The 23,778-nt window shown below is 43.5% G+C and overlaps 1 protein-coding gene across 1 annotated transcript in view; it reads left to right on the top strand.

The window, feature by feature from the left end:
• The window catches only part of st18 (ST18 C2H2C-type zinc finger transcription factor), a 39,052-nt gene extending 15,274 nt beyond the window's left edge, over window positions 1–23,778 (top strand). Inside the window, exons 3-22 of the mRNA XM_062551988.1 lie at window positions 879–930; window positions 2,251–2,281; window positions 2,924–3,089; window positions 7,929–8,526; window positions 9,953–10,087; window positions 11,965–12,055; window positions 12,503–12,598; window positions 12,712–12,935; window positions 13,670–13,902; window positions 16,224–16,505; window positions 17,298–17,407; window positions 17,743–17,805; window positions 18,371–18,439; window positions 18,625–18,687; window positions 18,822–18,902; window positions 21,004–21,225; window positions 21,532–21,620; window positions 22,638–22,741; window positions 23,134–23,277; window positions 23,638–23,778. Of these exons, the coding sequence (XP_062407972.1) occupies window positions 879–930; window positions 2,251–2,281; window positions 2,924–3,089; window positions 7,929–8,526; window positions 9,953–10,087; window positions 11,965–12,055; window positions 12,503–12,598; window positions 12,712–12,935; window positions 13,670–13,902; window positions 16,224–16,505; window positions 17,298–17,407; window positions 17,743–17,805; window positions 18,371–18,439; window positions 18,625–18,687; window positions 18,822–18,902; window positions 21,004–21,225; window positions 21,532–21,620; window positions 22,638–22,741; window positions 23,134–23,277; window positions 23,638–23,778 (2,994 nt within the window). The remainder of the gene's footprint in view (window positions 1–878; window positions 931–2,250; window positions 2,282–2,923; window positions 3,090–7,928; window positions 8,527–9,952; window positions 10,088–11,964; window positions 12,056–12,502; window positions 12,599–12,711; window positions 12,936–13,669; window positions 13,903–16,223; window positions 16,506–17,297; window positions 17,408–17,742; window positions 17,806–18,370; window positions 18,440–18,624; window positions 18,688–18,821; window positions 18,903–21,003; window positions 21,226–21,531; window positions 21,621–22,637; window positions 22,742–23,133; window positions 23,278–23,637) is intronic.

Raw genomic sequence — 23,778 nt, 5'->3', positions numbered from 1 at the left:
TGCACGGTGTGGCGGCTGTCTCTTTTCCACACCTTTTTCCTGGTGATGTTTTTCCAGCGTGTCATTATGTTTTTTGGCACCTCGGAGAAATGTATTTATTTTGGTATTTAGATGAGTCTGGGGGGGATGGGGACGTTACGGCGGTGTGGGCTGCTGTTTGTTTAGAATGGGGCTGTTGTTCCCTCTTAGGTTCTGCCTGTTGCTAACACATACGCTCTCAAAACAACAGTCAGCCACCCACAACACGGAGACCTCTAGTGAATCCTCAACTATTATGTTTCACTTTCACACGCATGTCTCTGATTGGATAGTTGAAAATGAATTCACAAAAAAAAGTTCACATTTAGATTACAAGTGATTTGAAGCAAACAACACTGATTTATATGTGGAGGGGTCCAGAGATGTTGGAGATTTGCTTGATGTTTGTCTTGGAAATAAAAGTTTGTCAAACCACAGAATCTACAGAAATCTTTGTGATGTGCAGCCCTCCCCCCACATCACTCTACAGCTAGCTACTCAATAGACAAGGGATTAATCTTTTATAAATTCATTCAGTTATGATTTAAGGAGACAAACATTAGCTAGCTGAGCTTGTGAGGTAGCATGACATTCAACTATCACCCAAATCAAACTGCTGCGCTTGTTTGAACCATTTAATGAGCTGTTATGACTTGCTCTTCAAAACTTCTGGATCGATGCAGCATTTATGAGGCAGACAGACAGACAGACAGACCCTCCTTCCCTAATTTGTACCATGGAGCCATGTGATCGATCAGCCTTCGCCGTGGAGCCACGGTGATGATGGCGGTCCACTCTGTCCATCAGTCTGGCTCTCCGCTCATCTCCGCGTTTTTTTTTTTTGTATTATTATTTTGCAGATGGACGCTGAAGGCGAGGAGAAGCAGACCCAAGTGTGCGGTGGCAGCGGGGGTAAGTAGCGCTCGGTGCTCGACACTTCTGTACCCACACCAACACGCCCCTACCTCCTACTCCACGTCCCATTCACGCTCAATCCACGCCACTCAGCTCAATTCAGCTGAAGTATCAGTTCAACAGTTTCATATCAGAACTGTCTGCTTTAATATTTCATCTTTTCAACGTGAAGAGCGGGCCTGCCGGCAAAGCCAATGCATTATTCAAAGGGGAATCACTTAATTAAATTGCAATATTGGCTCAAACGAGTTAAGGAGTGCGTCTGTGGCCGGTGCTTGCTCCATCTGAGGTGGCGTATCGTTATTTAAGGGCTCGGAGTCTTGTAGGGATTAGTTGTTTGACTATACGTACGTGCCATTCAAAACAACTCCTTGGCATGCTCCTGCAGGAGAGGGGAGGGGAGGGGAGGGGAGGGTTGGACTTGGGGAAGAGTTCTCCATGGAGTTCTCCATAGAGCTCTCTCAATATTTGTAGTGATTTTTTCCCCCCATCAGCTACTGTGTTTGATTCCAGTTAGGCACTAGGGGGACTGGATTAGACAGGAACAGAAACACCATTTATCTTTTCTTGCCACACAAAACCATAAAACCTGAAGCAACGCACTTGCCAGGGAAAATGGCAGTTCTGAAACTCCGTCTGTGAGTCTGCTTATAAGCGGTGAATAAACAATAGCATATAAGCAGTGTGTTAATTCTTCTCACCCTCGTCTCGTCAGTGTGTTGTGTGTTTCTCTCACTGGCCTGCGTCCCTGTGTGTGCTCATTGTAAACGCCTCCTAATTCAGCTTCAGTTAATTTCCTGTTAAAATGGACCTCAGCTGTCAGACACATTGGGAAGAAAAATAGTTTAAAATGCTGAATTGTTGGCAATGGGCTTTCTCTCTCTCTCTCTCTCTCTCTCTCTCTCTCTCTCTCTCTCTCTCTCTGTGTTTGTGTGTATGTGTGTGTGTGTGTGTTCTTCCAAAGACTTCCTGAGTAAACACTCAAGATCTTTCCTTTGTGCCCCAAGGCAGTTATCTCTTCAGCTATCACAAACTAATTTTCAACTATCAAAAGCTAATCTTCAGCTACATGATCTTGTGATCCTACATTGCCTGTGTGTTAGTGTTGGTGTGCGCATGTGTGTGTGTGTGTGTGTGTGTGTTTTCATCAGCCGACTCCTGTGTAACCTGCGCAGTTCTCTGGCAGGGTCAATAAGCTGATGTTTTGACTTCAGATGCAGGGCGGCTGATAGTGGGTGGGCAGCTGTGTCTGTGGTCCAGCGCAGTGGAAATGTAAACACACACATTTACCCCTCTCTCCTGTCCCTCTGTTTGCAGTTCTGACTGACTGCGTTGCTGAGGTGCCCAGGTAAGCCAGAGTTCAACAGCCTTATCATGTCCATGTTGGCACTGGTGCCATGCTGACTCTCTCTCACCTGTCCTGTTTTTTTTATTCTCTCATCCAATGCATGAATGGGTAGCTGCTGGGTGGTTTAACATGCAACTTGCAGCAGTGTGTTGCGTAGTCCTCTTTGTAGTTCTTTGCTTTGCTTGTGTCCCTAGGGACCATTTATCACAGATCCTCCGTGTCCTTGAATACGTACCACATGGTCTTATTTCAATTCCAAAATGACTGGAGCATGCTAACTACAGTGTAATTACCGTGATCACATATTGTATTTGGTGTTTATACACGTCCCTGTATGGTGAGTTGGGACCCGCTGGGTATTTTTATGTTCTGATGGAAATAACAACTAACGGTCAGGAGATTTCAGGCCTGGGAATGAAGCAGCCAGGGTGTGCTGCGTGGGTGAGCCTTTTTAGACAAGGCTGTGGCCATACTTTCGGCGCGCTATTGTGTAGGGATGGTCAGAACAGTGTCCAGCCCGCCTGTGTTTTTATGTGCATTGTGAGCCGAGGGGGGGGTTCCGTCTCCCTGGCGGCGTTGACTGTGCCTCCATCATAATGGACTGCTGACCGACGCCTCTCTCCCTGCCTGTGGTCACTGCAGCGCCGGCGCGCTGGCTGCCAGGAAGAGGAGCGCGCTCGACGGCGTCCTGGGGGCCCCCGTCAACAAGCGCAAGTCGCTTCTGATGAGGCCGCGTCACTACAGCCCCAGCCCCGTCCCCAGCCCCGTCCCCAGCCCCGGACATGGCCCCAGCCCCGGCCAAGCCAGCGTCGGAGACGGAGACGGAGACGGAGACGGAGAGAGGGACGAGGACGAGGACGGCGCGGAGCTGGCAGCCGCGCGGGACAAAGCCGAGCCGAGGAACACTGACACTCCAGCAGGTAGACAGATGTCCTGTTGTTTTGTCTGTTTTGATGAACAATTGACGCTGAATTTTAAACTGCCATCTGTTGCATTCATATTTCCTCTCCTCTGCCACCCAACTCCCTCCCCCTCCCTTTCTCCTTCCCTCCATCCCTCTCTCCCTCCCTCCCCCCCTCCTTCCCTCCCTCCCTTGCTGTCATTAATTTCCACTGTGTCTGGGGCTGGGGAGTGAAAGACTACACTGCTGGGGCCACATGAGTAGACTGTCACATCCACAGACCAAAGTTTTTTGACGGCTGATCTGTCATGATATTTTTGGCACAACAAATTTCTCTCTTGTCTGTGTGCCTGTACATGTGTGAGTGTGTGTGTGTGTGTGTGTGTGTGTGTGTGTGTGTGTGTGTGTGTGTGTTTGTGTGTGTGTGTGTGTGTGTGTGTGTTGCTTTAAGGCCAAAGTGAGTATTCAGATTAAATGATGATGTTGCTTACCCTTCCTTTTTTTCTGTATTTAGCTCTGAGCAAAAGAAAATATATTATTCAATCAAAGCGTGGAACAAGTCAGCAACATGTATTGTCATGCTTCTCACTCCTGCTGAGTACACAGCTCAAACAGTCTTTTTTAGGAGCTTGCATAATTGCTCGCATAATGTCACTAATAGAAAAGAGGGTAACACTGTGATTGTGTGCTTCCTTTCACAAAGGAGACAGCGCTCTCAACGCACCCAAACCTTTTTTTTTTGACAACAGTCGCACAAAAATAATCAAAGTTGCTGTTTTATTTTATAGAAGTGGACCTTTAGCAAAACAAAACATTGCATTTTTTCTAATGAATCAATTATGAACATTTTGGCAACAATGTGCATGGTTTATGTGCGTATTTCCCTGGCCTCTATAATCTGTACTTATTTGGTGTATTTTTAACGATGTAACTAAGCAACAAACGTAATTGTCCCCTTCGAAAGCCTTTGTTAGGCCATCTAACACAGTCCAAATATACATAATTAGGCATAATGTCTACAGCCCATTATTGGACACATGTGGGCTGTTAAATGGACCAACAGAATAGCTCAATGAATCGAGTAGATTTACGGGAAATGGAATTTATTTGTTTCCAGGGTTCATATTACATGACAATTATTTTAACCCTTTTGCAATCTTTTCACTAGGCATCAATATAATTATCCCAAACTTCATCCATGAGAGAGATCTCCTCATCTCAGAGAATGCTTACACAAATCTTTTATTGACTCTATAGGAAAATCCATTTAACGCCACAGCGATGTATGTCCTGTGTGCTGACAGCCACATTAAGAAGTTGGCTCTGATCAGTCGTCTGTGGCAAAAGGTTTGGTCCATGTCGGGGTGGCATAATACACAGCAGTAGTGTTGAATGGAAGAATAGGGATGAGGGGCTGCAGTCAATATCTGCATTTCACAGCGAAAGGGAGAGGGCTTGTGGCGGGCGGCGGTGGAGGTGGGGGTGGGGGTGGGGGTGTTGGGGGCTGGAGCTGGGGGGAAGCCTCCCATTTGGTGGCACCGTACTGCATGTGACTCTAGCCAAGCTTCTGGTCTGCAGACTCGCTCTCCGGTAATGGCTATTCTGGAGTACAAACTGTTCACCTGTTCCAACACGCAAATTACAGGCGGGATCCAAGTGTTTCTCTCCCTCTCGCTCTTTCTCTTTCTCTCTCTCTCTCTCCCCTTCTCTCGCTCTGTCTCTCTCCCCCCTCTCTCTCTCTCTCTCTATCTCTTTTTCTCTCTGCTTCCATGTCCCCCCCCCCCTTTTGGTCAGGGCTGTGCATCCATCTGGATGGCAGTGAAGTCCTCTGTTAATTGTAACTAAGCATAACTGGCGAACTTTTCATCTCGGTGTTGGACAGCCTTGCTTTTTGACGCCTCTGTTAAGATTCAAATGTTCTAGTGACACACAGAGTATCAGGGAGGAGCGGCCATATCTCACCACACAGCAACACAATCTGCCTGCTTTGCATGGGAGATTTCTGCTCGATGTGTATTCATTTTTTTATGTCACTTGGGCAAATCCCAAGCTTTGTGAAAAATCAGAGGAGGCTGTTTTTTTTGGTGTGTGTCAAAGTGAACATGTATGTTTCAGTGTTTGCATTTGTCTTTAAAAATAGGGTGTAGATCTGAGTGATTGAATTTAATATTGTTCCTATGCACACTAAAAACACATAATAATAACACATAAATGCACATCACATAAAGATCTGATAGGGCCTCAGCATATACAGCGATGTGCCATAGCTCCAACAATCACTCTTCATCATGCTACACTCATCATCTTCATCAAGAAAAATGAGATGAACTCTTTAACCTTGCGCGGGTAGATTATGTGTCCTTTGTCTCTTTTGATCCGTTGGCTGTGGCTTCCACCGGTACTGTAGGGCTGCGGCCGCCATCAGGGCAACACCTCCCCGTTCCCCTGTGCGTGGCTGTTTCCGGTGTGTGTCGGCGGGCGGGCGGAGGCGGCGAGCAGCTGGTCCCACACCTGTGAGGGATGACGTAGGGGGTCCTGGGGCCGTGGCTGCCCAGAGACTCCCACACGATGCGCAGGAGGGCTTGGCACCCCCCTCCCCCCCCACACACACACACCCCCTTACATGTTAGAGATTTGGAAAAAAAAAAAAATAAACATCTTAAGGAATTTGTCATTTTGTCCACTGACAGTTGGAGGTTTCGGTTGTCTCACGAAAAGCCACAGCGGCTTGTTTGCCATCAACTGTATAGCACAAAGCGCTGTCCCATCCTATATTTGTAAATCCTACTATCTGTTTTTGGCAGAAGTGTGGCAGACAGGGTGATCCATTGAGCATTTATGTTGCTTTTTTGGGGGGATTAAGCGCGGTTCCACGCACTCTGCAGACTAGTGCCTATCTGTTAATGCCTGTTTTCTTCTTAAGAGCACTTTAACACACAACACAACATTTTTGATCCCCAATGATTCCCAAAATATCTAATCAACCTATCACACTGCCCAGCTCTGACCGGGTCTATTTCTGATGTGGGCAGTGACGTCAAGTCATCTAAGAGGATAGATCTATCGCCTACTTATGATTTAGTTGGACTAAAAACCCCTTATGGCCTAAGAGCCTTATACACAAGTAAGTTTCAGTGGTTTTGCAGATAAAAAGAGATTTTAAATCAATCCAGATGATAGCTTCCCTTTGTTAATCATTGACTCTGACTTAATATAATCAGCCATGTTTCAATTTTAAAGTATCATTTAAAGGGGATTTGGGTGCTTAAGAGGTCCTAGCTGTCTGACCCAGTAATGAAGACTTATTCTGGCCACTGTAGACAGCATACCTCTTGTTTGAAAGTGCTCAATTTTTTTCAAGTTGTTTCGAGGCTACTTTTATTATAAATGTGCTGATTTCAATCATTTAAAAGTAGCCTAAGCTATGAAAACCAATTGATCTCGTTTATACATAGTATTTCTTTGAATTTAAAAAAGCCTTGGATTCATGTTCTATTAATTTCCCCAATTTTGTTTCTATCTACAGTGGATGAGTTATCATTGTGCTCATTGTCCAGCTATCAAAGGCTGTTATACAGGTCAGGGCTTGCCTGTCAGAGATATTACATTTTATGCAACTTCCCTACATGTAACACGCTGTTTACATCACTGGACATATTTGTGTTGTGTCTCTCGGAACAGTTTTCAATCTCTCTTTGTTCCGTCCAACATGCAACCTTAATGTTTATCTTCCTATCAATCCACGGGAACATAAAAGGCTTCATAATCCAAAGCTTGTGTAGACTGTGGATTAGGCAGCGCTCTGCTTTCTTGTAACAATTTTGTTTCCCATTTCGAAGGTTTTTTTCCCCATTTCTCCTCTTTGTTTATGTCTTTACTGTACATGAAAATGATGTCTACACAAATGAGTATCCAGGATGACCAGAAGTTGAAATCACAGTGCTTTAAAGTCTTTGTGTCTTTTCATCTCGCCTGAACACTTCTTCCCCATTAGAAAACTCATGTCCGACGCCATGGCTGCTGTTTCTTCCGTTCTAATCCGCTGATTTAAAATCTGTGTCAAGTTGTAGGTTTGGATTTGCAAATTCTATGCAGAAGAAAACAACAATGTTCATCTGTGGTTTCCGTGTAGTTCTTGCACCTCATCCCCTCTCGTTTTATAATCTTAACACACTTGGAATGCAATTTGAGGAAAAAACGGTTGTTGAGGAATTAGTGTAGTAGTTACATTTGTTGCTGCATATGTTAGTGTTTTTTTTTTTTTAATCTAAGATGCAGAGTGACTATTGGAGAAAATGGAGAAAATATGTAGTTTATCATTTGCATCAAAATTCTTGTTGTTGATGCTTGAATGATTTTCGATTATTTGTGTTTATTAATATGACATGAGAAGTTGTGATGTTTGCAGCGTGCAAGCTGTGTTTAGTTATTTAGACTGGGGTTGTAAAATCAGATGTTGTTTTTGTATAATTTTCAGAGGAGAATGGAGTGCTTGACCCTGCCCTGCACAGCGAGAGAAACACACACGCCCAGGACTCGCTCCACTGGTCCGACGCCCTGAGCGAGGGATCGCCTCTACCGCGAAGCCTGATCCCCGAGATGATCGACGAGGAAGAGGAGAACGAAGAGGAGGAGGAGGAGGAGGAGGAGGAGGAAGAGGGCGAGGAGGGAGACCTGCGTACGGAGAGCCACGCGGCGGACGAGAGCTTGCGGGAGATGGACATGGCCTACCGTCTGGCGCGGCAGCGGGACCTGGAGCGTCTGGAGCGTCTGGAGCTGGACAGCGGCGAGTGGCTGCGCGCCCCCTCGCCTGCCTCCGCCGGCGGCCAGCTCAACGGCGTCCACCTCCACCTCAGCCCTGCCAAGCCCGCCAGCGACGAGCCCCTGGCCAGGAGGGTGCGCCTGGGCACCGAGCTGCACGCCGACGACGCCCTCCTGGGCTACATGGGCCGACCCGGCGGCGGCCTCCTGGTAGCGGACGACCTCGCCTTCACCCGGGAGCCCAGCGAGGACAGCGAGGACGAGCTGCAGCACCACCACCAGCAGCAGCACCAGAACCACCACCAGCACCAGCAGCACCAGCACCAGCACCACCAGCAGCAGGCCCGCCTGGAGCCCAGCTGGGGCCCCGGGCTGGCGGTACGGCCGGTGAGCCTGGACCGCGCGCGGCTCAACCTGAGCCTCCTGGAGCAGGCCATGCTGCTGCAGTCGGAGCAGCGGCAGGCCCTGCAGCACGCCTACAAGGACATGGACCGCTTCCTGCTGGAGCAGATGAGCGGCGAGCGCCGGCACCAGAGGATGCTGGAGATGAGCGCCGCTCGCGCCGCCTTCAACGGATGCAAAGGTGCGACACCCCCCCCACCCCCACCCCCACCCCCTCCGCCCCTAAACGCCAAGCCCGCGCCATACGGCCGCAAGTGCTAGTCTCTGTGGCTGAGCGTTAAGAAATACATGCCCTCGGTGAGGCTGTAGCCTTAACCCAACCGGTTCCACTTTAGAGGACTGTGAATATCATGTCCCCCACTGTTGCCTCACTGAATTGCACATTTAACATAACATTTAATTCAGATTGATATTGATTTATTTTGCCCATCAAGGCAAACCGTGCGTGCATGAACCCAATCAGTGCCACGCACAAATTAGCCCGTGATTACTGTGCCATGAAATCTCACGGTGCACACACCCTCGAGCTGCGAGGACAGTCACAGGCGGTCTAATGTTAAATGGTTTTAATGTTCATGCCAGGAGGAAGCACACTACCTGCCATCTGACAATATCCTGCCTCCCACTCTCTCTCACTCTCTCTCTCCATCCCTCTCTTCCTTTCTCTCTCTCTCTCTTTTTCTGTCTACTGTATCTCATTTGAGGCTGTTTCATCTCTTTACTAGCACACTCACACCTGACCTTCAGTCTATTAGAATCACCAATAAAGGGACAGCGACATCGAGATTGTTACAGGGCCATATTGCGCGAGGAAGGGTCCCTTTACACTACGTAAAGCTAGAGAGATCAAATCCTCTTTAGTACTAAAACATTTGGCAACAAGTGGCGTAATACATAACTGCTCTGGAAATGAAAAAAGAAGCAAATCTTCTGATGGAAATGTCCAGGCTTGCCATATTGGACTTTGATAGGAATCATGTAGATATTTAACCATGACCATAAGTCTTAAATCCCCCTAAAGTACCTCTCATGTTTCCCAGTGATTCTTCAAATGACTGCTGTTAAATGTGTAATCCCTAGTGTAATCTTTCTGTGACTGAGCGTTAAGAAATGCATGCCCTCAGTGAAACTGTAGCCTTAACTAATGTAACAGATTACTATAAGCATTTTGAGCAGTAGGGAGAGCGAGAGAGAGAGAGAGAGAGAGAGAGAGAGAGAGAGAGAGAAAGATAGAGAGAGAGATGGAGAGAGAGACCAAAGTGTGACCAGGGATTATTAATGCATATCTCAATCTATTGAAGCTGTATGCTTTGGGTTATCAGTTTATTTTATTAAAGTGGGATTTTCGAGAGGCAAAGGACAGTTGTTAATGTCAGCGTGGTGCTATTCCCTTGAATAACGACAATTTATAAGAGCCAATTTATAGTTACATTGTTCTGTTTGATTTTACAGTATCATTAAACATTAGCTATTACATTTTATATTCTGCAAAAGCACTTAATGTAGCAATCATTTAACCCATTTTGTGGTATTCTAAGATCTCTCTACATGGACGGAATTGCCTCAGGAAATATGCCATAACCTCCGATGTTCTGTTGCTGATGCAGACTCCCTGCGCCCGGATAAAAAGGATGTCAAGTGCCCCACTCCTGGCTGTGATGGCACCGGTCACGTGACAGGACTCTACCCCCATCACAGGAGCTTGTCAGGGTGTCCCCACAAAGTCCGAGTCCCCCCAGAAAGTGAGTATCTCATGCACTGCTGCTTCTACCATAGAGATATTACTGTGCCATTGGAGTTGTAGTTACTGAGTTTTATACTACACCTTAAGAGATTGTTGACATCAATAAAAAAACATCCAAATACGTTGCTTGTCAGACACATGTTACTTACTAATGCCGATGTTAAAAGGATTCAAATTAATGGCTAATTAATGAATACTATGTATTGTTTTATTTTCATTAAGCGCAACAGAAACACGAAATATATTATGTACATCTTCTACATCTATCACATGGCAGAAAGTGCACATTTTGCCACTAACATGATATTAAAAGAATCTAGCCTATAAACTGTTTGTTTTATCAAGGGTATAGATTAAGCAGAGGTGGAAAGAATAAATGGCAGAAAGTGACATGTCTGCCATATATTCTTCCTACCTGTGCACTTGACACATTGTGATATCGCTAATTATCTGATCTACCTGGCTGCTAATTAGGACGAGCTGGTTTACTAAATGGTTGGATCAAATACTTGGCAGGACTTTTACTCTCTGAACCCAGGACGTTCGCCTCTGCTTAAGAGTGTTCCAGACCAACCTTATGAATGTAGCTCTCAATATTTCAGGAACTTGTCAAAGCTTTAAGGTAGAGCTTAAGGCATAACTTGGTGATGATGTATTAAGAAGGGTTCAGGAATTGAGGCCCTGATGTTTTGAGAGCATTAACATACAGGCATAATTTCCATAAATGGATGCACACCTTTATTTGTAATTAGGTGAACATCTAATTAATAATGAGCAAGCATGGTGCTTTAAATGGTTACTTTGGTTACCTAATCTGCAGCTGCATTATGGTCTGGCGCTTAAGACACATGAGACACTTTAAGAACTTTCTTAATGCAGAGAGAAGTGACAGTTACTGTAGCTGTGAGTAAAATGGAAATATGTTTTATGAACTTTGAGTCATCACACAGCTAAGCAGAACTATCTAGCTCAAAGAAGAGTTGTTGGCCATTTTACCATTTGAATGCAGCATAACAAACACTTACCACTTAACAGAAAAGCAACAAAAGGAACAAAAAATTGTAATTAACTTTTCTCAATATGAAAGCGTGTACTTTCAGACCAGAGGCTGTATTTACTAATCAAAGACTTGGCAGATGCCAGCATGTGGAAACAAATAGCTGGACATGTCAGACAAGCTAATTGAAAATTGTGTACAAAATGAAAAGTTACTGGATACTTAAAAAACTCTAAATTGAACTTCAATCATATGTTTGTGTTTTTTTTTTTAGATTTTTTTTTTAAGAGAAGAACATTACGTTACGAAAAATGTCAGTTGCATTTAAAAAAAAAAACTGCCAGACATGCCTTGAAGAAGAAAGTTAACATAACCATGGAAACTCCTAAAAGCTAGAGACTGCTCTCGGTGAAAATCGTTTCTCTCTTCTAAACTGTAGAAGGACCAACTTAAATAGTACAACCATACAGCAACATTTCCATTCCTTTAACCCTGATTCACACTAATCATATACTGTACCCCACATAGCACAGTAACTTCCCATAGAGGATTAAACAAGACAAGTGTTTAGTCTGCAGGAGGCCACCGCACATCTGAGAAGACAAGACATGTTTTATACACTTCTATTGCATTCTAGCCGTTGATGATGTTGATGAGACAATGTTTCGTGTTGTTATTAGAAAGGCTCTATTTTGTTTGTGTATAACAAAACGAGGAGTTCAGCATCTTACACAATGTTCACAACACCATGAATGAGAACATGCATGTCGTGTTTGTTTCAAACACACCCACGGCGAGAGCGAATTGTGAACTGTGTAAAGTTGGTCTGGGGTGACCTGACTCATCTGATGATCTCAACTCTCCTGTCCACTCCACAGTCCTGGCCATGCATGAGAACGTCCTCAAGTGTCCCACCCCTGGCTGCACGGGACGAGGTCACGTCAACAGCAACCGTAGCACACACCGGAGGTGGGTCTTCTCAGATAACTGGACACATTATATACTGTATAGCTGAAATGGAAGCAAGACTAGCAACATCAAAAGAGTGTTAAAAGGTGCCTAACAGGCAGTGCTTATATTGGTATTCTAGTGTATCAGGTGGGTCATAGCAAAATAGTAGTTTGTTGCTGTTAAAATGTCCTTATTTTGCTGTGGAGATAACCTTCGTTTGCATGTCCAAGCCAATTAAAACAAAGCAGCACAGTTGTTATCAATTCTGAATGAAAAAGCATGAAAAACAAATAAAATTAAAAAAAAATTGCTGAGCTTTTTAAATAGCGTCACCCACCTGAAATTGATATTGTATTTGATAAGGTATTTGCCTATTACGTTTATTTGTGTAGGAAAATGACTGGGGTGTGTATTTGATATGATTGTGTTTAGCTGAAAAGGATGCCATCTTGTGTCTGCTCTTAGTCTTTCAGGGTGCCCCATAGCTGCCGCAGGGAAGATCTCCAAACCACAAGAGGACATGAACATGAAGTCTAGGCAGCCGCCTGATCGCTTGTCCAGGTAATGTTATAAATTATGACATGCTTGTTGAAACCAAGAAGTCACAGCATCTGAATCCTGTAAAAATGTTGTGTCTGGATGACTTTTATAAGTGTGTGTGTGTGTGTGTTTAGCTGTTTATCTAGACCTTCGGGCTTGATGAAGAAATTTGACTTCAGCCAGTTCAGTAGCTACAGGCTGTCTCATCCCGTGGCTGCCTTGCAAGCAAACATCTCCAAGGACATGGACAAGTACAGCAAGATCCACTTTGATCACGCCAGCTTCGACGCACAGGTCTTCGGCAAGCAACCACAGTTGGCGCCCAACCAGGATCAAGAAATCTCTCACTTCTCTGAATGTGAGTTTCACACCTTTCACAAGACGCACACACGCCCATGGGCTCAGGCAGAACAAATCTGTCACCTGATAGAACAACAGCAGGTCAACCTGCAGCGAAACGCTTCCGTCAGAGATGCTGTTTAATACGCACTAAATGAGACAATTACCGAGCTTTTCATGTTGCTTAAAGGGGCGGAAGGTGTTTAACGGGGGGGGACTGGATGAGGCCTGTCACTTTACCTCTGTAATGATGTCATTGTGAGATAATGACACAATGACTGTCACCATGTGCTGCATTTCCAATTCCCATTGAATATTAAATGTGTTAGATTTGTAACACAGAAATGTCACCTGATCGCCTCATCATCATAAATTATCGGCTCTTTTTTACCATGACAGTGTTATGCAATCACCGTGGCTGAGCCTCTGTGTCATTTGTGCCTAGAATTCATTAGAGAGCACATGCACTGGTGTCAGTCATTCACGCCATATGCTGTAGTGTACGTCATTATTACTTTAATGTCCCACTACTGATGCATCCGCTATTAAACACCACACTAGAATGTGAGTCATTTGAATGCTTAACTATGGAAGAGATTCCCCCCCCCCCCCCCATGATTTCTGTGAAATGAATTTTTGATTCATGTTGCCATGAAACTTCCCTGTGTCCGTTTCGGCTTCTTACGCTTTGGCTAGGTTTTTGGCCGGCGTTAGACCTGATAGATGTGTGTTTTTTTGTTTTTGTTTTTCCAGCTCCATCGCAGTACCCCCTCTTCCTGGGCCTGGGAGGTCATCTGATGATCCCCGGCGATGGGCAGAGTCCAGTTTACTCCAAAACGGAGAGCGACGGTCTCCAGGCCTCCGCCAACACCGCCGCCGCTGCCACCGCCACCGCCACCGCCACCGCCGCCATCCTCAACCTCAGCACCCGCTACCGCGACAAGATGGAGGTCCTCTCCGGCCAGCCGCTGGCACCGGCCACAAAGGTAATCAAATTAGGCCACTTGGAAAAGGTAGTTAATGTGGTCAATACTGGAGCAACTCTGATTTGTGTATGAAAAAGAAGGAGGGTTTTTTTGGGGAGGTGGGGGGGTGGACATCAAAAGACACTTTTGGCACTGGCAACTGTGTGGCTCTGGTGGCAGAAAAAACAAAAGCCCACCCCACCCCTACCACACCACCACCACCACCACCACCTCCAGTAAAGCTTTAATGTACACAAAGGAAAAATTTGTGTAATCACATCAAAAGCGAGTGAGAGAAATACAATCAGCCTTGTCCCCTTTTCTCAATTACAATTAGATTCCTTTTTGTAAAACATAGCGGTCATGCATCTGATTTGGACTTTCTATGGAGACACAGAGACACATGCAAAGCAAAATGATTTTTTTTTCTATCTACAAGGCATGTGTGTCTCCTTTGTGGCAGACAGCAGAAGATGTTTTGCATGGTTGTATATTATCCAGGATAAGCTTGGTGCGATCCGCTCCAGCCGGCAATCTCTATCATATGGACTATGAGGGTCATTCGGCTGGATTAAACCAATCAGCAGAAAGGCTCATTAGCTGAAATCTTTCATTCACATGAGAAAAATGGAAATCTCCCCCCACCATTTTACATTAGCTGGAGGGAGAGTTCTCAACTTGGCCTCTTGCACACCACTATTTCTAAAGTGTGTGTACACGCACCGAAAAGGCCTGGCCTCTTTACCCGGCGCCTGCCGAAAGTTTCCCTTTAAAGGGATTTCCCCCCATTTTAAGTACAGCTCTCTCTCTCAAAGCACTTAAACCTAATTCACTCCCAAGCTGCTCCCCGAACAGAACGGTGGTTATCTTTTAAAGTACAGGGAGGCTCTTTAAACAGGCATGGCTTACAGTATAATGGACATCTGGAGGGAGTCAGAAGTCAGTAAATGTCCCAAGTTAAGTAAGTATGAAGAGATTTGACGTTGAAACTCCCACACACTCAGGGACTGTGCTTGAATGCCAACACTGGGGCTGAGCATGTGGGCTGGGACCAGGTACCGTACAAACTGTCAGCATGAATAAAACAGTGTTAGTAGATTTGTCATCTGTGCCTGGCCTGCATTAAGCGTCGTTTTGAATATGAAGTGTTGTAGCGGCGTTTTCTGTGCCAGAGTAACTGTAAGCAAATTTTCTTGAGAGACGAGACTACAAATTAATGTATTCTACTTGGAATCTGCGCCTAAATGCAAAATTTGTTTTACATTTTGAGAGCTGTGAGTGTATTTTGTATTTAATGTGAACTGTTTTTGAGATTAGTCAAATGTTGGCATACAGTTTGTCAGAGGCTGAAAATAAACAGGCGTACTCCGAGATTTTTTGGCCCTCTCTCAGATTAATTAATCTGAAAGCGGCCCTTTTGTGATTCTAATAATGGTATGAAAAACGCTCGCATATGTGCCAAATAATTGGTGTTACTCCGAGACCGTTCTTTTTAATGAGGTAAAAGTTTTAGTGGGCGCCATAAGCCACATCCACACTTACCGCCACGGCGCCAAATGAGTGACACATCTGCCACTGAGGGAAAAACTTGCTGCATTAAGCCGTGTGGCCACATTAAGCTTTTTAATTTTTATTTTAATGGTGATGACCTAAAACCATCACCCCCAGCTGCCATCTTGCCTGTGTGTCCTAGAAAACAGATGACACAGCTGTCACCGTAAAAAAAAAAAAAAAAAAAAACTATACGCCAGTGATCTGTCTGGGAGAATTATGTCCTAGCAGGACACTTTACATTGTCTCCTTTTCTCCTCGTAATCAGTGCTCATCTGATGGGTTTAAACCACTCCACATATGTACTATAAGCGCTTAGGATTTAATCCTGCCGCTTGTGAATTTTGTGTGAAATAACTGGATGTATAGATAGGTTTATTAAAGACACGCAGTTGTGTTTTGTAGATTTTCTTTTCTCTAATTCAAAAAGAATACTAGAACGTGAGAGACCACTCTCTGATTATTACAGTGTTGATTAAGGCATACTGTGCATGCTTGGATTACATTGGTTAAAGTCAATTGGAAAAGAAAACAGCAGTAAACAGCTAGTTAACAGCTAGTAACTTACATTTTGGACTAAACTCTTGGCATGGGCCACAAGTTTTAGACAAAGGGTTCACCGCTATTCTACTTTAGTCACCTGTCCATTCTCTTCATGGATAGCCACGACTGGTTCTTCACTGCAAATACAACTGACCGGTGTAGCTGTGCCACAGACACTGTTGAGGCATAACATCTCGTTGATGTCGGTGAAAGCTGTCGGTCTCACACCAGTCTTGGCTCTGTTTCAGGACATGCCCATAGAGGTGGATGAAAACGGCACTCTGGACCTGAGCATGAAGACCAAAAGGGAGAAGATGAAGGACCAGACGTCGCTGCTGCCGCCACCTCCGCCTCCTCTGCCCGCGCCTCCTGCCATGTCGCTGGGCGAGGGCCTGCCCACGCCGGTCTCCTCCATGGCCAAAGCCAGCGGCCTCCACATCCCCTCGGCGTTCTACCAGGCGCTGTGCGAGCAGGAGGGCTGGGACGCGCCGCTGAACTTCAGCAAGCCCCACATGCAGCTGGAGCGGGAGGTAAGGATGCACAGGTGGTGCTGGGGGAAGCTGAGTGCCTCAGGGCCCTGTTAGGCACTAGTCTCAAGTGGCTCTCTCTCCCGCTGCTGCGCAGTAAACAGCGCCATCAGCAGCGTTCCTGTCCATTTTCCTGGAAAAGAACAGCCAGTTCTTGGAAAGCCACGTAGGTCTGTTGTTACCTATAGTGCTCTTGGAGACAGTGAAGAATTCTTGCTCTTTGTTCCTTATGAAATATATGGGGGGGTTTTTTCCCTCAGGGTCAGGGTCTGTGTTTTTTTTGTTGTTTTTTTTTGTGAAAGACACGTTCATGTTGTCAGTACCAGATGTAGGATGGCACAAGAGGAGTGTGTCAAATGTTAAACACACTCTGTGAAAAAGGCAGGAGAATCTGTGTCTGTCTTCATGTGATAGGGTGCCTTTCATCTGTGAGATAAGGCTGTTTTGAGTGGTCTGCAATCACAGATGTCACGGCTCTTCTGTGTAAAATCAAATCTTCCCAATCTATTGTCTAGAAAATCAGACGCTTGTCTTCTTTGTACATCTGGTGCGCTCACAGATCCTTTTCTTCCAGGGGACAAAAAGTAAATCCAAAGGTTTAACACCATTGTTGTCCATCATAAATAGTTTCAGGGATTAGAGACCTTTTAAAATGGACGTGTGTGTTTTTTTTTTCCTAATCACAACCGTCTAGTCTTGTGTAGTCCTGCTGTGGCATGCAATATTGCTGTTGCTATGTCCCAAATGTCCACTATAAGATGTTTATTTTCACTTTCTCTCTCTATTGAAAAACAGGACCAACATGACAACACTTCACTAGATGACAAGGCATATGGAGGAGACCCTTGCTTGATGAGTCCTAAATCAAAGATGCTTTCAAGAGAAGCAAAGAAGGAACTGATGAGGTATTTAGTTAACCTCTCCATGGACATGTGTTCAGTAGTTCAGTACATGAAGGACACTTCAATTTAGTCTGCACTGCCTCATAGTCACAGTCCATTAGTGTATCTTGTTTTTCTTCCAAGGTAATGAATGACATGTGACTACAGTAGATATTGCCTTACAACAATAGTACAACAAAGTTTGTAAATAAGCATGTACTATTTTATGCTTATTTTATGCATCTTGTAATGCTATCACCATCCCCAGCCCAGAGAGATTATTCCCAGATATGATGTTCATTTGCAGATATGATATTGTTTACTACATAATGTAATCAATACAAAATGCTACTTTGCAGTTGTCCAACACCTGGTTGTGATGGCAGTGGTCATGTGACAGGAAATTATGCTTCCCATCGAAGGTAATCACATCACCTTCTAATCTATTCATCATAAGTCTAATGAACGTCATAGAGAAATGATTTCTGGGATTCACAAGACAAAATACTTCACTAGCTTCAGGCCAAATCTAGCAAAAGGCTAATCTCCCATTGAAATTCTGACAGTGCAACCTTGAGTAAAGAAAGTATTGATTTGACTATTTGACTTTCAGAAACAGTGGCTGTCTATTAGTCATAAATGACTTATATAAAGGGGCAGTGCAGTGTGTTAGGTGACATTTGTTAGGTATTTATTGCACCTGCATCACTCTCTGTATAGATTATTTATAATTGCTTCTTTTCTTTTTTTTTATCTTTGATTGACCTTTTATGGTTACGTACTGTACATATAATATACAAAAATGCCCAACTGATAATGATAACATTATCAGAATTACATTACCTGCAGACCAAATCATTCTACTTTAGGATGGTCTACAGAGTATAGTGGATGAGGGAAGGATCGGATGAACTTCACTGTTTGTGGGCTTTTTGCTGGTTGTTGTGTGGTCAGGGAGCTGTGTAAATATGATGCTATTTTCTGCAGTGTATCCGGGTGTCCACTGGCAGACAAGACCCTGAAGTCGCTGATGGCTGCCAACGCTCAGGAACTAAAGTAATTACCTAGTCATCCCAGTCAGTGAAAAACACTCATGTTCCACACATGGCTCAAAAGCTGGGAACAGGCAGCTCCACATTGATAGCTGAATGTTTGTCTCATACAGAATTTGCATATTCTTCAGACTTGTTGCGAGGTGTTCCGTCAGTGCTAAAACCAGTGCTTTATTGTTGTCCTCGCAGGTGCCCAACACCTGGTTGTGATGGATCTGGCCACGTGACGGGGAACTATGCCTCCCACCGCAGGTAAACACAGCTTCGAAGCACGGCAGACAAAGCACACTTACGTCAGATCACACTGCTGAGGGGAATCGTTTCCTGCCCCTGGAAAAATATGACTGATTAGGAGAATGAACCCGCTATGTTTCTTCTGCTTTCAGCCTGTCAGGGTGTCCTCGAGCAAGAAAGGGAACTTTGAAGCTGACACCAAACAAGGATGAAAAGGACGAGCAGGAAATTAAGTATGACATTTGTTTTTTTTATCATGATCGTTTTGAGTTTGTATAGCACTTATTCATATTCACTGCTAATATAGCTATCCGCTACTCCATCTAGGAAAAGAATGGAGCAAACAGTGATTTCTGTTGATACTAACCCTCTCCAGAGAAACAGGGATTTAAACACAGATATTCTGCCTTAGGCTATATGAGATCATGTCTATGCCCTTTCAGCCAATGGCATGGCCTTTTGACTGTCATTGAAGGAAAGATGATTGAATATCATTTAATGTATTGGCCTTGCCTCCCAGGAACTGTATTCCTGAAACTACATAAATAAATAAACAAATATTAATATAATTGATTGCAGCTTAAATCCGAAGTCAGCCATGCAAATATCCTTTCACTTTTGCATCTGGGGTAGTATTATCTTTTTTCCCTTTTTAATTACTAATGCAATGTCAAGAGCTTAGGAATTAGACTAGCGCAGGTCTCATCCACATTAAAGGAGAAGAGAGACAGACTACCCTCCCCCCTCCCCCTTCCCCACCCCCCATCCCAGTGCATCTGTAACATTGCTAGATTACTGTAAATTGGTGGCCATATGGCATGTTTCTATTGTCTCAGAGATGCATGGCTACCTGTGTTCCATGGATGGGAGAGTGCAGTGTTAGGGACTTGTTTTGTCCTCTTGTTGATGCTGCTCTATTAAGCAGAAAAGTGCTAAAATACCTCCCCAACCCCCACCCCCCATCCACCCACCCACCCCAAACCCCATTGGCCATGCTATTTGTAACAACTCTGGCAACCTTTCACACTTTCCAAAGAGGGGCTATTCAGGAAAAGGGTGATGACCTCAAAAACACACGTAGCCTTTTTCTTTTTTTCATTCCCTTTTTTTTTTGTATCGGACACATACGTATGACAATTATGTGCAATTTATGTCATCCCATTACTGACCTGTAAAATAGCGAATTGCAAAATAAATTACCCAACTCTTACCAGTGTTTCAGCCACACACAGTGACTTGTGTCTGTGTGATTTCACAGGACTGCTGCTGCATCTAAACCATACTCATTGTTATCATTAAGCTTTTACTTGATATGCTGTTTGTGTATGAGTTTAAGGGTACAATTATTTTAACATTATTTATTTTTTTTTTTGCTGTTGTTTAAATACACTTTAATCAGCATTTGACTGGATTAATCAAGTTAATGGTTCTGACCAATCTTCTGGCAGAATAAGTACAGGGATGTTTGTGGTCATGTCCATGACTTACTCAAATTACATATGCAACATTTTGGTTTCAACAAAGCCAATTTTAGTATAGTGTATACATATAAATAAATATAGTGTGTGTGTGTGTGTATAGTATATACTGTCTAAGCAAATAAAGGAGTAATGGAAATGAAAGCATATCGCAAAGCTAAAAGTGATATAAAATAACAAGTTATAAAATGATTTTAACCTCACCATCCAATCAGCAGCTCAACGCATATCGCTAATAATCTTGCACTATATTGAAACACATTTTATTATTTATTAATATTTGAATAACATCTGGCAAATACATTTCAAAAAGCTCTTAGTTTACAAATAAATACACATTTGTTGGTCCAAAACAAAAAAGGTTATCTTATCATTATAAAAAAACATTCTAAGAAATAAGCTCATGTAATGATCATGTCATTGTGCCAGTTGAAATGAAATGGCTTTCCAAGAGCTTTGCCAAAAGGAATGTGAAAATACTGGCTTTGATTTTCTCATGTAATATTGTGTCCGATTGCTTCAGGGCTTCATGTCATGATATTCCCATACACATAAGACATAATCGCATGTGTATGTGCATGTGTGTGTGTGTATGTGTGTATGTGCGTGTATGTGTGTGTGTGTGTGTGTGTGTATGTGCGTGTATGTGCGTGTGTGTGTGTGTGTGTGTGTGTGTGTATGTGCGTATATGTGTATGTGCGTGTATGTGTGTGTATGTGCGTGTGTATGTGCGTGTGTGTGTGTGTGTGTGTGTGTGTGTGTGTGTGTGTGTGTGTGTGTGTGTGTGTGTGTGCCTAACTGAACAGTATAACTCAAAAGGTACTGACCCTTCTCTCTTCACCTCTGTCCTTCCCAGATGCCCAGTGGAGGGATGTGACGGTCAGGGCCACGTGTCGGGGAAGTACACGTCCCACCGGAGCGCGGGAAGCTGCCCCATAGCTGCCAAGAGACAGAAGGAGTGCTCCATGAATGGCTCGCCCTTCTCCTGGAAGGTGTCCAAGCAGGAGCTGCCACACTGCCCGCTCCCAGGCTGCAACGGACTGGGCCACGCCAACAACGTCTTCATCACCCACAGGAGGTGGGGTAGCGCTGCGTCACCGTGACCTATGATTGCTATAGAAGTATGATAAAAGTACCTATAAAGAACCTATAAAGATATGGCTGATTGATTGATTGATTGATTGATTGATTGATTGATAGAAGACATAGCTGTTTACTGGACATAGTTTAGAATGTCATTAAACAATGGAACATTTTGAACAGTTGAATGGGAGGATAAAATGATCATTCAACGAATGCATGACTCCATAGTCCATAGTTCAGTGAAAAGAGGATCTGGATCTGACCACAGTCTCATTGTGTCCAGTTTGTGTTCTTTCTCCAGCCTGTCGGGTTGTCCACTGAATGCACAGAGTTTAAAGAAGAAGCTGGCGGGGGACGAAATGATGACCATTAAAGTGAAGGCAAGCAGCGGTAAGCATCATTGAGGGTGTTAATCTACTGGGTTTGGCAAAATACGTACACTGACAATATACCTCTAAATCATTAAAACACTTCAGTATCAGGGATAACACACCACATTAATGTACAGCAATACAGCAGAGAAGGAGTGAGACACTGTATAAACCATCTCATTTCTACTTGAGAGCATAATGCTAATCTGATATTTAAGAGGGAAAGCTATTGGTTTATACACCTATACAAGTGTATTTTTTCATACAAAGTCATCTGAACATGAGTAATAGTATACTTATACATACAGTACATACATACATCACACATACAGTATAACTAGAGACACTAACAGAAAATGAAACCCCACACTTGTGTTGGGCCTTGTCAATGGAAGACCAGTGATATTTGCTAAATAAGTTCACACTCTCATCAACCTTCAGTTTTTACCCTTTCATGACTATGTAGACAAGCTAGGAATGAGGTAAACGTATGAATTTAGCCGACTTCAAGTGCAGCTGAAGACAGCCATGTTATAGGTTGATGTGTGATTGAGGCGTTTTTTCTATGTGTTATAAATCTAGCATCCTAAAAATGTGGCCAAAATGTAACAAAAAAGAACATACAGTGTAAATTGGATTGGCCTCCAATTCCCACCTAATCTTTCCTTACAATATCATTCTGCCTTCATTTTTACCCTCTCTTCAATTCTCCTGTTATGTAGCCATGATAAATATAGTTGTTTTAACAAAATTTTGTCATTTAATAGTCAAGGAATGGTCTTTATAATATTAACAATTTCTCACAGTGTCTTATCCAAGACATATAGTAAGATGTAAGTTGTACCTCAGGCACATCTCACTACCTGTATGGCTAATCCTCTCACATGTGACAGACCTTGATAAAAACATGCTCCCTTGACATCGCCCATAGATGTGAGGAGCATCGATTGCTGGCGAGAGTGTAAAATCATAGTGACAATACTCCACAGCCCTGTTTCAACAGCATTGTCTTGTGCCCCCGCTCTCCGCTGAACAGGTATTGAAAATAATGAGGACATGCAGCACTTGGATAATGAGATTAAGGAACTGAATGAATCCAACCTGAAAATAGAAGCTGACATGATGCAGCTGCAGACTCAAGTAAGCACTCTCACCGTTCGCTGGGAAACAGACAGAATTCACCAATGACAAGTGAATATTATAGGATCTAGAGATTCAAGGATACAGTATTTGTCATTGACAACTTACCACACAAATATAACCAAGGGGTAATATCATACCAGTTTTACCATTGTTAATCACTCTATTATTGTAAATAACACATTATGAATTCACATTTAACATAATTTAGCACATACATCATATTTACTAGACTACTGTAGAATTGTGAGAAGTTGTACTTTATATCATGATAATTAACAATAGATTGAAGTTCTGTTAGAAAGTTTTACAAATTCACTCTTTGGCCTTTAAATATATGAATGCTATGATGTTTACATGCGTTTGATACACTCTTTTCTCACTAATATCAGATATCATCAATGGAATGTAACCTAAAGACAATTGAAGAGGAAAACAAGATGATTGAGCAGCATAATGATGGCCTATTGAAGGAATTAGCTCGTCTAAGTCAGGCACTTATTAACAGCCTAACAGACATTCAGCTACCACAAATGGTAAGAGACAATGAAAGTTGTCTTCCTATGTTTATACATGAATATTTAATGTTGTATTATGTTGTATTGAAAACCCTCCAACCAGCTCACAATATTCTTAAAATGTGATGAATACATGTACATTTCTACACCATACATTTAGCAATGCATCAACAGTGTGATTACCATATAATCTCATTTGTTTCACTTCAGAATTTAAATAAAAAATAAACGATATGTGCCTTCTTGAGGCCATGTCACTTGGTAGTTTTGTCCTCTGAGTTCTGTTTTTCCTTTATGACTCATCGTGAGGCTAGGTTAGGAACTAGGAGGTAAAGCCATTTCATGTACTGATGTAAATATGTCCTATTCTCCTGGCAGGGTCCTATCAATGAGCAGAATTTCGAAGCCTACGTGAACACACTGATGGATATGTATAACAACTCAGAGCATGACTACTCCCCTGAGTGCAAGGCCCTTTTGGATAACATCAGACAGGCCATTAAAGGTATCCATGTGTAA

The sequence above is a fragment of the Sardina pilchardus genome, chromosome 2 (assembly GCF_963854185.1).
Source record: "Sardina pilchardus chromosome 2, fSarPil1.1, whole genome shotgun sequence".
In the NCBI taxonomy this organism is placed as follows: domain Eukaryota; kingdom Metazoa; phylum Chordata; class Actinopteri; order Clupeiformes; family Clupeidae; genus Sardina; species Sardina pilchardus.
The sequence above is the reverse complement of the archived record's forward strand: the minus strand, read 5'-3'. Positions and strand labels throughout refer to the sequence as shown.